We start from the raw sequence: 14988 nt of genomic DNA on the forward strand, positions 1-14988 counted from the left end.
TCGGTCGATATACTGCCAGAATTTACCTGTGACACTGTTTGTAATTTACGCGTTCGGCATTCAATAATCGTTCTATGCCTCAAATTTCAACTTTGGAGTGGGTTTCCAGTTGCCATTTCTAACGCAAACTGTGAAGCAAAAACTCCATACGCAGGTCTCTTCTGACAATATGCCACTCTTGCTGCACAGTGGTCTTAAAAAGGAACAACGAGTGTAATCTTAATTCCGAGGTCCTTACGTGTATCGATTAAATGAAATGGTTGGTATGCTCCATCGTCAGTTCAGATTTCGTATATGTTGTTAAATAAAAGTTTTTTACTTATAATTATGTTATTTCACCTAGAGGCAGGTGGTAAAGTATTGTGGAAAGATACCGGTGTATATCATCTGTTCTTCCATTCACTTATTTCGTCGATAATGGAATGTGTGTCCGAAGTCGAACATGTATGTCGTATGAATAGTCAACATCAATAAAGTGCGGTCTGAGCTAATCTGTAATCTTTCACATAATAAACAATTGTTTGAGTTCATGATTATGATTAGCTCTTAAACATAAGAGTAAATTTAGGTAAAGAGGTATACGAGGTATTTTAGTAATATATTCTTCTTCAGTAACAGGAAATCAGCATCAAAAATGTTTGTGTTTACAAGTGCACTCTAGTAGCCGTTTGGAACTGCCGCCGTAGACGTGTAGTACTGGTGCTGAGGTATTGGTTTCGCGCAACTGTTGTTTTCCTTCTGCGTGACGATCCTCAACTGATCCTGTCGCTAGAAACTTGTTCCATATAATAGGTCCAACTCAACAGGAACACATCGTACAAGAACAATTTTTGAAGGTATGTAAACGTACAGTTACATTTGCGTTTCACGTAATACTAAACTAGAACTGTGATCTCAAATATTGCGTCATAATTCATGAAATGAGATATATTTCACGTATGTTACATACGAGAAGATTAGGGCAAAGGCTGTCGAAACCGGTTGTATGTAAATAAAGAAATATTTATTTGATCTTTTTATCTAAACACATCATCTTGACTCAAAGCGACATACGCTGACACGTTCATTTGTCTCGTTCTCTGCTCAATTAGAGTGACTCTACGGAACTTCTGATCGTACGTTCTTGTTGTCCGAAGTATCCTGAAGGAACATAAGTCTCGTAATGACACACAGCAGGAATACTGCAGTGTCTACAGGTGACATAGTTGCCGTAGACTGTAAATACTGCCCTCTTACGGTAGGAATATGAATTGTTACCGCTACGATTATATTACAGACAAACCGATGTGTATATATCATATTTCTCGAGCACAACGTTCAGTATAAAAATTTCGGCAATGTGCAACATTTATTTTCACCACTATATAAACAAGTAAAATTATTTTTGTTAAAGAAGCTTAATGGTAATCCAGATGTCAAACGCGGTTGTTGATATACGTAAGTGACTAAGATCTGCCATTGTTACATTCGCAAGGTGTTCGCAGTACAGGACGTTCCGTAAGGGCCTCGTATTCCCCGCTAGACAGGTGGGCAGCCTCCGCCGGTTGCGAGGGTGTGGCAGCTCGGTGGGGCGCCGTAACAGGCCCCGCCGTGTCAACACCAGTGCCGCTAATGCCGACCACAACACTAGCCGCCCATTAATGAGGCGACCGGCGCCATATTAATGCACACACGGCACGGCACGGCACAGCAGGCACCGCACGGCCGGACCAGCCTCTCCTCTGTGCTTCTGTGTGTGTGCCGACTGGAGTACTCTCCCCAGAGCAGCAGCCGGCGCCACTACATATCCCCCCCCCCCCCCCCCCATACCATAACAGTGGCGCCTGAGAGGTCAGAGCTTATCTGGCGATACCACTGTATGCAAGGGCACTGCTGTCGGCTGTAGTCCACGATTTTCAGCAAAAAAGGTAAAGAATGTAATATAATAATTACACAGCGTCTGAAATGGGCAATATAAGCTAAGAACACCGGAAAATTTGTCTAGAGCCACGAAAGCGGTAGTCCACTTCAAAGTTTCTTCAGGTATGCCGAATCCTGCTGAAACCAGCCAGTTATAAGTGGATCCCAAACAGCTACCGAATGAAGCGAATGTTTATTTTTCACCCGGTGTTGCACGAACTTCGTGTAAGGATCGCCCACTGCCGAGCTGGAAACGCCTACTGTTTTGTAGGATCCAGACCGAGGACCTGTGTGGCGTCAATAGACGCAAGAAGAATATTCAAGATTATTCCATTTATTACTCAGATTACAAGTCGTTGCCGTGACTTTTGCGATGGCTGGTAACTACATAATCCGGAGAGGAATCCACTGATTCCAGCAGAGGACTCACGGCTGTCGAGGACGCTCCATCAACTCGAAGTTAAAGTCGGTGACATCCTGGTGTGACGGTTTGCGTCCCTCTGGCGAGACAGACGCGCCCTGTCGGGAGCCCTATTTTGAGATTGTGGCGACAGGGACGAACGTCTATGATTCACGCATCGCTTCAGGGAGTACTCAGTCCCTCCCAGATAACTTCCCGCGTTGGACCATTATGTTGTATGTCATGGTGAATGCTGAAGCTGGTCCACCAGCAGGATAGGCTGTCAGACGTGCGACGCAGGAGTTTTAGGGCAGCCATGTTGGTAGACCACTGAGTACCCTTCAGTGTTGGCTGCAGCGCTGATGTCGGTACTGGACGCTGGACTCCATCAGCTAATGACTTTGTATCGCTGATCTCGTGAGGTAGAAAGTGTAAGACCAACACTAGAACAGTCTCACACACAAAATGTTACCACATCATAATCAGAAAATCGAGTGTGAACGACAAAAACGCAATCGACACTGTTGATCGAGTGCTCTAAGTTGGTGGGGATGGAGTAATTACGTCTCCGAAGAGAGGCTCCACTCTACGCCATTCGTAACGACCAAAACGGTTCTGCTCTTCTCCTGTTGTCAGCATCATTTGCTTAACGCATTTGTTACAGTATCTTTACTGCTTAGTCAAACTCTTGTTAGGTGATGTTACGTCTTACCTAGTGTCTCTTATAAAACGCTACGAGATTAACGAAGGCAGTTCGGTCTGTGCTCCTCTAACGGCTCACTCACTAGGCTCACTCGCAGTATCACTTAAGAAAGGAGCCGTTTCTGCATTCCTGACAGAGTAACGGTATAGAAGTGCTTACGCTTCCCGCCTCGCGGCTGTTGTACCTACGCGTGATTGAGTAACGCCGGCTGTTCGAGCTTACAAGATATTACTCCCGCGTTTCGTTACTATCTTGTTGCGTAATAATCAAGATATTTTCTCTGAGATTAAGATTTCCTGCTTCGGTGGGCCTATCAAGGTGCTGTAGGACGCCTGAGCGTTCGTCTGTCCTGTAATGTACAAGTGCAACCCTGTCAAAACGGCTTTCGTCACCTTCGAAGACCAAGAAAGGTGGCGAAGTGGTCAAAACGGCTTTTGTCATCTTCGAAGACCAAGCAAGGTGGGAGGCTGATGGTTCAAACCAGCGTCCGGCTAACCAGATTTAGGTTTTCGTGATTTCCCTAAATCGTTCCAGGCAAATGCCGGGATGGTTGCTCTGAAACGACGCAGCAGATTTCCTTCGTCGGCCTTGACGCAATTCGAGCTTGTGATCCGTCTGTCATGACCTCGACGCCTACGGGCCGTTAAACCTAAACATCCTTTCTTTCTTTCTTCATCTTCGAAGACGGGAGAGTCAGCAGCATACTCGCCATGAAGATGTGGAAGAAAGTGCAACATTTGCTCACCGAGACTTCTGAAATATTTTTGAATGTTGCGCACCATAAGGTTCCCTTTCTGTGCAGGGACCGTGGAATATGCAATTATACAGAATGTAGCAACCAGTCACGGAAATATAATTTATCTATCTTGTTGCAAATCGATTTCGACTCATATCAGTCATCATCGGTGCATTTGCGTAACCGATACATGCCATAAGGAGAAGTACTGTCCTTGGCAGATTTTAATCATGATAAAAATGGTTCAAGTGGCTCTGAGAACTACGAGACTTAACATCTGAGGTCATCAGTCCCCTAGAACTTAGAACTACTTAAACCTAACTAACCTAAGGACATCACACACATCCATTCCCGAGGCAGGATTCGAACCTGCGACCCTAGCAGTCGCGCGATTCCGGACTGAAGCGCCTAGAACCGCTCGTCCACCGCGGCCGGCTCTATCATGACAGAAATCTGCCAAGTACAGTGCTTCTACTTATGGTATGTCTCGGTTAGAAAAATGCACCGATGATTGATATCAGCGAAATCGATTTGCAACAAGATAAATAAATTATGTTTCCGCGTCTGGTTGCTACATTCTTTATAATTCGGAAATAAACATTGTGGTTCACATTCACGGTAATCTGAATGGGTGAGCCTAGATCATGGTATCAATACAGTAAAAAATCACGGAACCACCTTCGGCCTGAACTATGTCCTTTAGATGTTGCATTATTCTAAAATAGGCCAAATCACGACTCATCGAACCACACTAAAAGCCTTTACCCTACTGTTCAGTTTCTGTGTTTTATTGCTGCAGTGAAGATCTTTAAGTGCGGTTATGAATGTGAGAGCTTTGCTAGGTACCCGACAGCAGATATCCATTCCACGCAATTCTCCACGCAACGTTTACTGGAAAATTGGCTGAGATGGACTTGCATACTCTAACAAGAAATTCCCATCAGCTTTGAAACTGAATGACAATGACATGGCGTGACACACGACTCTGGTCCTGTCGGCCAGAATCTTTTTGTGGCAACCGTTCTTAAACTAAGCTACGTGGCTGCGAATCATACACACTGAAGAGCCAAGGAAACTGATAAACCTGCCTAATATCGTGTAGAGCCCCCGCCAGCACGCACAACTGCCGCAACACGACGTGGCATGGACTCGACTAATGACTAAAATAGTGCTGGAGAGAGATGACCCCATGAATCCTGCAGGGCTGACCATAAATCGGTAAGAGTACGAGGTGGTGCTCTGAACAGCACGTAGCAAGGAACCCCATAAATGCTCAATAATGTTCATGTCTGATGAGTTTGGTGGCCAGTGGAAGTGTTTAAACTCAGAAGAGTGTTCCTGGAGCCACTCTGTAGCAATCCTGGACGTTTGGGGTGTCACAAGTCCATCGGAATGCACAACGAACATGAATGGATGCAGGTGATCAGACAGGATGCTTACATAGGTCAGAGTTCTATCTAGACGTGTCAGGGGCCCCATATCACTGGATCTGCACACACCCTACACTATTACATAGCCTTCACCAGCTTGAATAGTCCCCTGCTGACATGTAGGGTCCATGGATTCGTGAGGTTTTCCCCATACACGTACACGTCCATCCACTCGATACAATTTGAAACGAGACTCGTCCGACCGGGCAACATGTTTACAGTCATCAACAGTTCAATGTCGGTGTTGACGGGTCCAGGTGAGGTGTAAAGCTTTGTGTCGTGCAGTGATCAAGGGTACACGAGGGGGCCTTCGGCTCCGAAAGTCCATGTGGATAATGTTCTGTTGAATGGTTTGCATGCTGACACTTGTTGGTGGCCCAGCACTGAAATCTGCAGAAATTTGCGGAAGGGTTGCACTTCCGTCACGTTGAACGATTCTCTTCAGTTGTCGGTCGTATCGTTCTTTCAGGATCTTTTTCCGGCCGCAGTGATGTCGGAGATTTGATGTTTTACCGGATTCCTGAGATGCACGGTACACTCGTGAAATGGTCATACGGGAAAATCCCCACTGCATCGGTACCTCGAGGATACTGTGTCCAATCATTAGTGCGCCAACTATAACACCATGTTCAAACTCAATGGAATCTTGATAACCTACAGCAGCACTAACCGACCTAACTGCGCCAGACACTTGTTGGCCGCGCGGGATTAGCGGGATTGGGGCTGCAGTCTTGGACTGTGCGGCTGGTCCCGACGGAGGTTCGAGTCCTCCCTCGAGCATGAGTGTGTGTGTTCGTCCTTAGGATAATTTAGGTTATGTAGTGCGTAAGCTTAGGGACTGATGACCTTAGCAGTTAAGTCCCATAAGATTTTAAAAAAAAGGAAAAAAAAAACCTTGTTGTCTTCTGTAGCCGTTGCCGACCGCAGCACCGTATTCTGCCTGTTTACGTATGACCGTATTTGAATACGCATTCCTATATCAGCTTATTAGGCGCTTCATTGTAAACTGATGGAGGTCTGCACTGATTAGAAAAAATGACGGTATGGTCTTTGGAATGTCTCAAACACGATAGCTCCTTTGTGTCATAGTTACGTCCCCACATTGATCCATTGTACTCAGCTGATTCCATACAACCTTCTCGCATGTACTGACATATGACTACCTGTTGCCAATATTATACCAATGACAATAGTCCAGAGCGATCAGTGTGCTCTTTTAGGAGGAGTGACTAATACACGGTCCAGTCACATAATTGTGACCACCAACTATGTTCGACGTCAGCGTGTAATAACGACTCACAGGTGGTTGGTAGCAGTGGAGGGTATAAAAAGCGTGTCCACGGCGAACGCGGGAAGAAGTACAGTTGTTTTTTAATGCGAAACCGGAGCGACTCATTTAAAGTTCAAAACCACACGATCATTAGCTTGCGGGTCAAGGGTTGAGGTATTTCCGAAACGGCTAAGTTTTTAAACTGCTCCAGTGCCCCCGTGGTTAAAGTATACCGAGCATAGCAAAATGGCTCTACCAAAATCGCCGCCAAGGCAACTGTGGTGCACCACGGACTACGGCCGCGGAGACGTTTACGAGCGAATAGACGTGCGTTTGTTAAGGAGCTAACGACCCAGACGAACCAAGGGCCTATCAATAGTGTCTCCTCAAAGACCATTCAGTGAATGCTGCTGCATACACCCATGCAACTTCTGCTTTTCGGCGACGAGGGCTGGAATTTTCATGCCAATACCGAAGGAAAATGGACGTCCACTCAGCGGCGACAGATGACCTTCTGAGATGAATCACGTTCCATGCTCCATCTTCGTGAAATGGCTAAACGCTAACCACTTGCAATAATCGTAGGAAGTTTCCAGGATGGAGAAGGGGACGTTATGGTTTGGGGAATATTTTCTTGGCATTCTCTGTGTGTTTTCGACATTCTGGAAGGCATCTATCCTTCGGGACTGTGTCCACCACTACATACAGGTTGTTTTTCCTCTGCATCGGTTTGAAAAGTCTGAAAGCAAAGCACATGCAATAATCGCAGGAAGTTTCCAGGCCTGAGGAGGGAGTGTTATGGTTTGGGGAATATTTTCGTAATATTCCCTCGGTGATGTACACATTCTGTAAGGCGCTATGGATGAACGCAAGTATAAATCTATCCTTGGGTACTATCTCCATGTGTACATACAATTTGATTATCTTTAGCACAACGACATCTACCAGCAGAAAAATACAACGTGTCACACAGTTCGCAATGCACGTGGGTGGTTCGTGCCCTGCTCACCAAACTCGCCGGATTTAAACCCAGCCGCGAATCTCTGGGACCACCTTGATCATGGTGCTCGCATCATGGATCTTCAGCTTAGAAACCTAACGCAGCTGGCCTCGGCATTGGAGTCGGCATAGCTCCGCATCCATGTCGGCACTTTCCAGCACCTCACTGACTCACCTGCACGTCTCGCAAAGGGAGCCACATTAATGTGACTGGGCAGCGTATTTTTCCCGGTGAGCTTATCTCTGAAAGTTAGTATAGAATAATATTCAATTTGTGGATTGTATTACGGTTATGAACATTTCTTCCTTTTGCGAGAACTCAGAGAAGTTACTGTTGGATCGACAGGTAGCATTTTGGGATGTCTTTAGGAAGAGATCGGCTACACTTAGCTTCTTCTGTAATGACTTATTTACTAATGTTGATCTCCATCTCACGAGCGGTTCTCACACTCGACACTGTTCCTGCGAAACATTGAGATGCTTTCAGTTAAAATTGGTAAGATATCAAGCTGATTCTGTCCTGAGACAGTTCAGGGGAAATCTCTTGTTCCACTTCAGCTAATCCAAGCATCTTTCAGTAATGATCTTGATATTTGCAAAAAACTGCTATCCGTTAAGGTCTGTGAGTCCTCTTACACTTTGCGAGCGGTCTACATCTGCTCCACGTTTATTATGAATGTTGTGGTGATACTATTTACTACGGAAGAATGAAGCAGCGACGAAACACGAATGGCTTTGATTGGGAGCCGACAGTCAGAGACTCAGCCCAACAGTTCTGACATCCAGTGAAACTATCATTGATAAAAAACTTTATTAACGCTTGGATTTCTCTTCTGTAGATTATTTCGTGCTGAAGATAGGCGACCAATCGTGTCTCACATGTTTCGGAGTGTACCGCATAACTATACTAAGTACGTGTCCCCTTAGGGGTCTCCGCGAGGGCGCGTTCCTTGCCATTTTATGCTGGAAATAGCGTTAACTAAACTTGCCTGTGCGGCACTTGGTGCTACTGGAGTTGGCTGCAGTTGTTCCTCCTCTGACGTAGTGATCACCCTGCTAGTAGTTCCTTGCTCACCTTGCCTAAAAGACTGCTGGGCTATCAACTCATATGAGTTGATGTCTCCTGTGCTTACAGCAGAGATAGAGCATCAATGTGTCCAGCAGAGGATCCAACTTCTATGGCGGCAGCTATTCACAGCAACTCTTGCTCCGACTTCGCGAATTTCCAGGGGTAAATGTGCACTTTCTGAGACCTTCAGGTAGAGCGTCTGCATTTTTGGTATTTGCCCATCAGTATCAGATAGGTTTCTGGTTTCGCCCCTCGGCTTCTCATACATTAACGCTGGCGATTGTTGCCATAAGCCGCGGCAGTAGAACTGTTACTCCATGAAAAGTTTTCAGTGCGTTTTTGCGTTATTCTTTAAGAACGCATCCCAAGTAATCCCTCGTGGTGGCGCCCATGTTTTGAGGGGCTTACCTGCGGACTGCGGGAAGCAGCAGCTGACTCGTGTGGCGGCACGTCTCCACGCAGGTCCTTCGCTGCTTGCGGATGCGCTCTCTCAGGTCTGGGCAGTCCTTGGGCTGTCCGACGTGGATCAGCAGGTCGCGGAACAGAGCCACCTGGGCATTGAACTCCACAACCATCTGCAACAGGAAACACAGGGAGCTCCTCTAGTTGGCTGGAAACGTCTGCTGTCGACGAATTCCACAGAAAAAGTTTTCATGCCTCGGGCATGGATGTCTGTGATGTCCTTAGGTTAGTTAGGTTTAAGTAGTTCTAAGTTCTAGGGGACTGATAATCTCAGATGTTAAGTCTCATAGTGCTCAGAGCCATTTGAACCATTTTGTCTTCAGGGAAAATAACTCTCCTGCTAAAGACGTTTCATACTGGTGATGTCACGCTACCATCAAGTTACAGATATAGAAAATTTTTTTGGGGGAAAAATGTTGTCACATGTAGCTCTAGCTTTTGATATTTTGAGGCAATGATTGGGCGCAAAGCGCACACTTCTATATAGTGTGGACTACCGATATAAGACATTTCGATGGTAATTGTCGCATTGCAAGGGACAAAGTGTTAGTTGAGGGGCATCAGGATCGTGACAGCATCACAGTTTTACGTTCCCTTTCGGTGATAACGTGACGAGAGATGTGGTGCAGTGAACACTGGACTCTGCGTTGGACAGTAGTCTAAAACATGACCAGCCGTCTGCATTTATTGTGCAAATTGGAGGGGGAAGAAAGGAAAGGGAAAGGAAGCAACTAATGACATCAGCTGCATCGGAACTTCATGCCGAATCAACGGTTGTGAATGATAATATGGGCCAGACAGGCACTCGAACCCGGGACCTGTTGCTTACTTGGCAGTTGCATTAACCACTGTGCCACCGGGCCACAACATCTATCGCACATGCGTGGACTACCTCGGCACGCTGCCCAGATGACACACGCTCCCACATAGCTCCACCTATCCGCTGTCTCCGTCCACGTCCTCCACGCTCGCTAATTTTAGATTCCCGCTGGAAGTCGAAGACAACTGTGCATCTGCACTGAAGGTTGTGGATTCATTGCCCATTGAGACGAGTCATTTATCTGAATGTGTGGTGTCTGTTCTTTAGGACATGTAATCATAAAGTCCCGATGTAGCTAGTACCAAATAGTTTCTTCCCTTTTGTTTCCTCTGTGCCCCCTATATCTTCAATTTACATACTACACATTCATGCTATAGTAACTCTGACTATTACGTTTTCACGACTACACCGCACCATACTGCTGAACTGATTTCGATGAAATTTGAAATGGAGACAGCTGGAACCCTGAGGAAGAACATAGACTACTTTAGAGAGTACATCAGTGAACAAAAATCTTGTTGAAAACTATAAAATGTGCCACATACTGTACACGTACAGCGTGTAGCTACTCGAGTAGCACGATGCACACACACACACGTTCCTGTCAACGACCCTCCACACGCACGCTCGCCAGCGACGCTGCTGGTGTCGCCGCGTCGTGCGTGCAGGCTGTTGGGGGAAGGCGCATAGCACGAGCTATGCTTAGCCGAACAGCCAGAAGGCAGAGAGCAGCGGACCTTATTGCACGTGCAATAGCTTAGTTACTCAGCATCATAACAAACCTATACATACGCATGCGCTGCGACAGGTTAGGTAGTACATTATGGAAACAAAAATGTCTTCAATTTTGAATACTGCAGTCATTTTGGTCTGTGGTCAACTTGCGCAGGTACTGCGGTAAGATGACAGGTTTGAATGAAATCTTAGAATTGGCAAAATAGCCGCACTGAAATAAAAATTTATACAACTTCGTACATTGCAGTAAAAGGCCAGTTTTAATACGTCTAAAGAAAAACAAACCAACTCCGTATATGAATTTATTATTAACCAATTTGTCCAATTGTGACCTACAGTTCCTCAAAACAGTGTCTTCATTAACGCGTACTGTTGCTATGTGAGAGACACTGGAACCTCAAAACTGGTCTATCCTAAGGATAGTCAAATCACTGTACAACCCCAGAAATAAAGATATCTTTGATTTTTATAATTTTATCCTTAGAAAATGGCATATACTTTAGGAATTCCACTGTTACATTTTAAAACGAATAAATGATGAGAGAAATTTACCCTAAAATTACAATCCTGTAGCAATACTACCAACAAAATCGAAAATTATTGAAGCTATAGTGAAAGGCCAGTTAAACAATTTTTTTGAGTGTAACGTCCTGGTCAACAACGCACAGTATGAATTCCGAAACGGACTGTCAACAATTAAGGCATTTGAAGAAATTTTATTATCAGTACTCCACGGCTTTTAAAGCAGAGAGGACACTTACGGTACTCAATGAGATCTAACCAAGATCTTTGGCAATGTTCCACATAATATTTTAAATAAGAAACTTGAAAGCAGTGAATTACTAAATTAGGACCAGCACTACTAATGGTATCTGACAAACAGAAAGCAAACCGTAGTTGTTAATTCAAACAAAATTTATCTGGATTCCCCCCCAAAGCTGTGTGTTGGCACATTTCTTATTTATTGAGTGTGTGAATAATCTGTAAATTTATACACTCCTGGAAATGGAAAAAAGAACACATTGACACCGGTGTGTCAGACCCACCATACTTGCTCCGGACACTGCGAGAGGGCTGTACAAGCAATGATCACACGCACGGCACAGCGGACACACCAGGAACCGCGGTGTTGGTCGTCGAATGGCGCTAGCTGCGCAGCATTTGTGCACCGCCGCCGTCAGTGTCAGCCAGTTTGCCGTGGCATACGGAGCTCCATCGCAGTCTTTAACACTGGTAGCATGCCGCAACAGCGTGGACGTGAACCGTATGTGCAGTTGACGGACTTTGAGCGAGGGCGTATAGTGGGCATGCGGGAGGCCGGATGGACGTACCGCCGAATTGCTCAACACGTGGGGCGTGAGGTCTCCACAGTACATCGATGTTGTCGCCAGTGGTCGGCGGAAGGTGCACGTGCCCGTCGACCTGGGACCGGACCGCAGCGACGCACGGATGCACGCCAAGACCGTAGGATCCTACGCAGTGCCGTAGGGGACTGCACCGCCACTTCCCATCAAATTAGGGACACTGTTGCTCCTGGGGTATCGGCGAGGACCATTCGCAACCGTCTCCATGAAGCTGGGCTACGGTCCCGCACACCGTTAGGCCGTCTTCCGCTCACGCCCCAACATCGTGCAGCCCGCCTCCAGTGGTGTCGCGACAGGCGTGAATGGAGGGACGAATGGAGACGTGTCGTCTTCAGCGATGAGAGTCGCTTCTGCCTTGGTGCCAATGATGGTCGTATGCGTGTTTGGCGCCGTGCAGGTGAGCGCCACAATCAGGACTGCATACGACCGAGGCACACAGGGCCAACACCCGGCATCATGGTGTGGGGAGCGATCTCCTACACTGGCCGTACACCACTGGTGATCGTCGAGGGGACACTGAATAGTGCACGGTATATCCAAACCGTCATCGAACCCATCGTTCTACCATTCCTAGACCGGCAAGGGAACTTGTTGTTCCAACAGGACAATGCACGTCCGCATGTATCCTGTGCCACCCAACGTGCTCTAGAAGGTGTAAGTCAACTACCCTGGCCAGCAAGATCTCCGGATCTGTCCCCCATTGAGCATGTTTGGGACTGGATGAAGCGTCGTCTCACGCGGTCTGCACGTCCAGCACGAACGCTGGTCCAACTGAGGCGCCAGGTGGAAATGGTATGGCATGCCGTTCCACAGGACTACATCCAGCATCTCTACGATCGTCTCCATGGGAGAATAGGAGCCTGCATTGCTGCGAAAGGTGGATATACACTGTACTAGTGCCGACATTGTGCATGCTCTGTTGCCTGTGTCTATGTGCCTGTGGTTCTGTCAGTGTGATCATGTGATGTATCTGACCCCAGGAATGTGTCAATAAAGTTTCCCCTTCCTGGGACAATGAATTCACGGTGTTCTTATTTCAATTTCCAGGAGTGTATAAATGCGTGATTTAGGATGATGACAATTTTCATTGCATCACATAATTATGTGAATGATATCAGACAGTTGAACAACATCATCATGGAAAAGGCAGCTAAATGATATCAGGAAAAAAGGCTGAAAATAAGTAACAATAAAACTGAACAAACTGTACTTTTTTAGCAGTATTCATGATGGAGAAAATGAACGAAAGTGCTCTGCAATTTTGTTAGGCATTTACCTAGATAGTAAATTTTGCTGCAGTATCCACAAATATTCAGAAATCCCAATATCCATATCCTTGATTCAGTGTGGAAGGGACTGGGCGGTTTTTTAAGTTGGTGGGTCTCAGGGAGCCACAGAAGTGGCGTCCGCTTAAAAGTGGGCAGGTAATACACAGTAAGATAGTTGTAGAAACGATTGGTATTGTAGTTGTAAATTGTCGTAGCTGTGTTGGGAAAGAACCAGAGCTCCAAGCTCTAATAGAAAGCACTGAAGCTCAAATAGTTGTAGGTACAGAGAACTGGCTAAAGCCGGAAATAAGTTCACGAAATTTTTTCAAACGATCTAACAGTATTCAGGAAGGATAGATTAAATACAGTTGGTGGTGGAGTATTTAAGGCTGTCAGAGGTAGTTTGCCTTGTAGCGAAATTGAAGTAGATAGTTCGTGTGAAATAGTATGGGTAGATGTTATACCCGATAATCGGACTAAACTATTAATTGGATCGATTTACCGACCCTCCGACTCAGAAGAAATAGTTGCTGAACAGTTCAAAGAAAACTTGAGTCTCATCTCAAATAAGTACCCCGCTCATACAATTATAGTCGTTGGTGACTTCAATCTACCCTCGATATGCTGGAAAAATTATGCGTTTAAAGCCGGTGGCAGACATAAAACGTCATCCGAAATTGTACTGAATGCTTTCTCAGAAAATTATTTTGAACAATTAGTTCATGAGCCCACTTGAAGCGTAAATGGTTGCGAAAGTATACTTGACCCTTTAGCAACAAATAATCCTGGACAAATAGTGAGTATTGTGAAGAATACGGGGATTAGCGACCACAAGGCAGCTGCTGCCAGGCTGAATACCGTAACACCTACGACCATCAAAAAGAAACGTAAAGTATATCTATTTAAGAAGCTGATAAAAATGCTCTTAACGCCTTTTTAAGAGACTGTTTTCGCTCCTTCCGACCTGATCATGTAAGTGCAGGAAAGTTGTGGAATGTTTTCAAAGAGATAGTATCAACAGCAATTGAGAGATATATACCACATAAACTAATAAGTGATGGTACAGATCCCCCATGGTACACAAAACGGGTCAGATCGTTGTTGCAGACGCAACGAAAAAGGCATGCCAAATTTAAAAGAACGCAAAATCCCCAAGATTGGCCAAGTTTTACAGAAGTTCGAAATATAGCGCGTACTTCAATGCGAGATGCTTTCAATAATTTCCACAACGAAATTCTGTCTCGAAATCTGGCAGAAAACCCAAAGAGATTCTGGTCATACATAAAGAACACCAGTGGCAAGACGCAATCAATACCTTCACGGAGCGATAGCAACGGTGAAGTCACTGGTGACAGTGCCGCTAAAGCAGAGTTATTAAACTCGGTTTTCCGAAACTCCTTCACCAAAGAAGACCAAGTAAATATTACTGAATTCCATTCAAGAACAACTGCCAAGATGAGAAACTTAGAAGCAGATATACTCGGTGTAACAAAGCAGCTTAAATCACTTAATAAAGGCAAGGCCTCCGGTCCAGATTGTATACCAGTCAGATTCCTTTCAGAATATGCTGATAAAACAGCTCCATATTTAGCAATTATACACAACCACTCGCTCACAGAAAGATCCGTACCTAAAGACTAGAAAATTGCTCAAGGCACACCAATACCGCCGCGCGGGATTAGCCGAGCGGCCTAAGGCACTGCAGTAATGGGCTATGCTGCTGGTCCCGGCGGAGGTTCGAGTCCTCTCTCGGGCATGGGTGTGTGTATTTGTCCTTCTGACAATTTAGGTTCAATAGTGTGTAAGCTTAGGGACTGACGACCTTAGCAGTTA

The 14988-nt window shown here is 45.6% G+C and overlaps 1 protein-coding gene across 1 annotated transcript in view; it reads right to left on the reverse strand.

The window, feature by feature from the left end:
* Positions 1–14988, reverse strand: part of LOC124616384 — a 323283-nt gene that overhangs the window by 72020 nt on the left and 236275 nt on the right. Inside the window, exon 2 of the mRNA XM_047144689.1 lies at positions 8915–9081. Coding sequence (XP_047000645.1) covers positions 8915–9081 — 167 coding nt within the window. The remainder of the gene's footprint in view (positions 1–8914; positions 9082–14988) is intronic.

This window comes from Schistocerca americana, chromosome 5 (assembly GCF_021461395.2).
Source record: "Schistocerca americana isolate TAMUIC-IGC-003095 chromosome 5, iqSchAmer2.1, whole genome shotgun sequence".
NCBI lineage: Eukaryota > Metazoa > Arthropoda > Insecta > Orthoptera > Acrididae > Schistocerca > Schistocerca americana.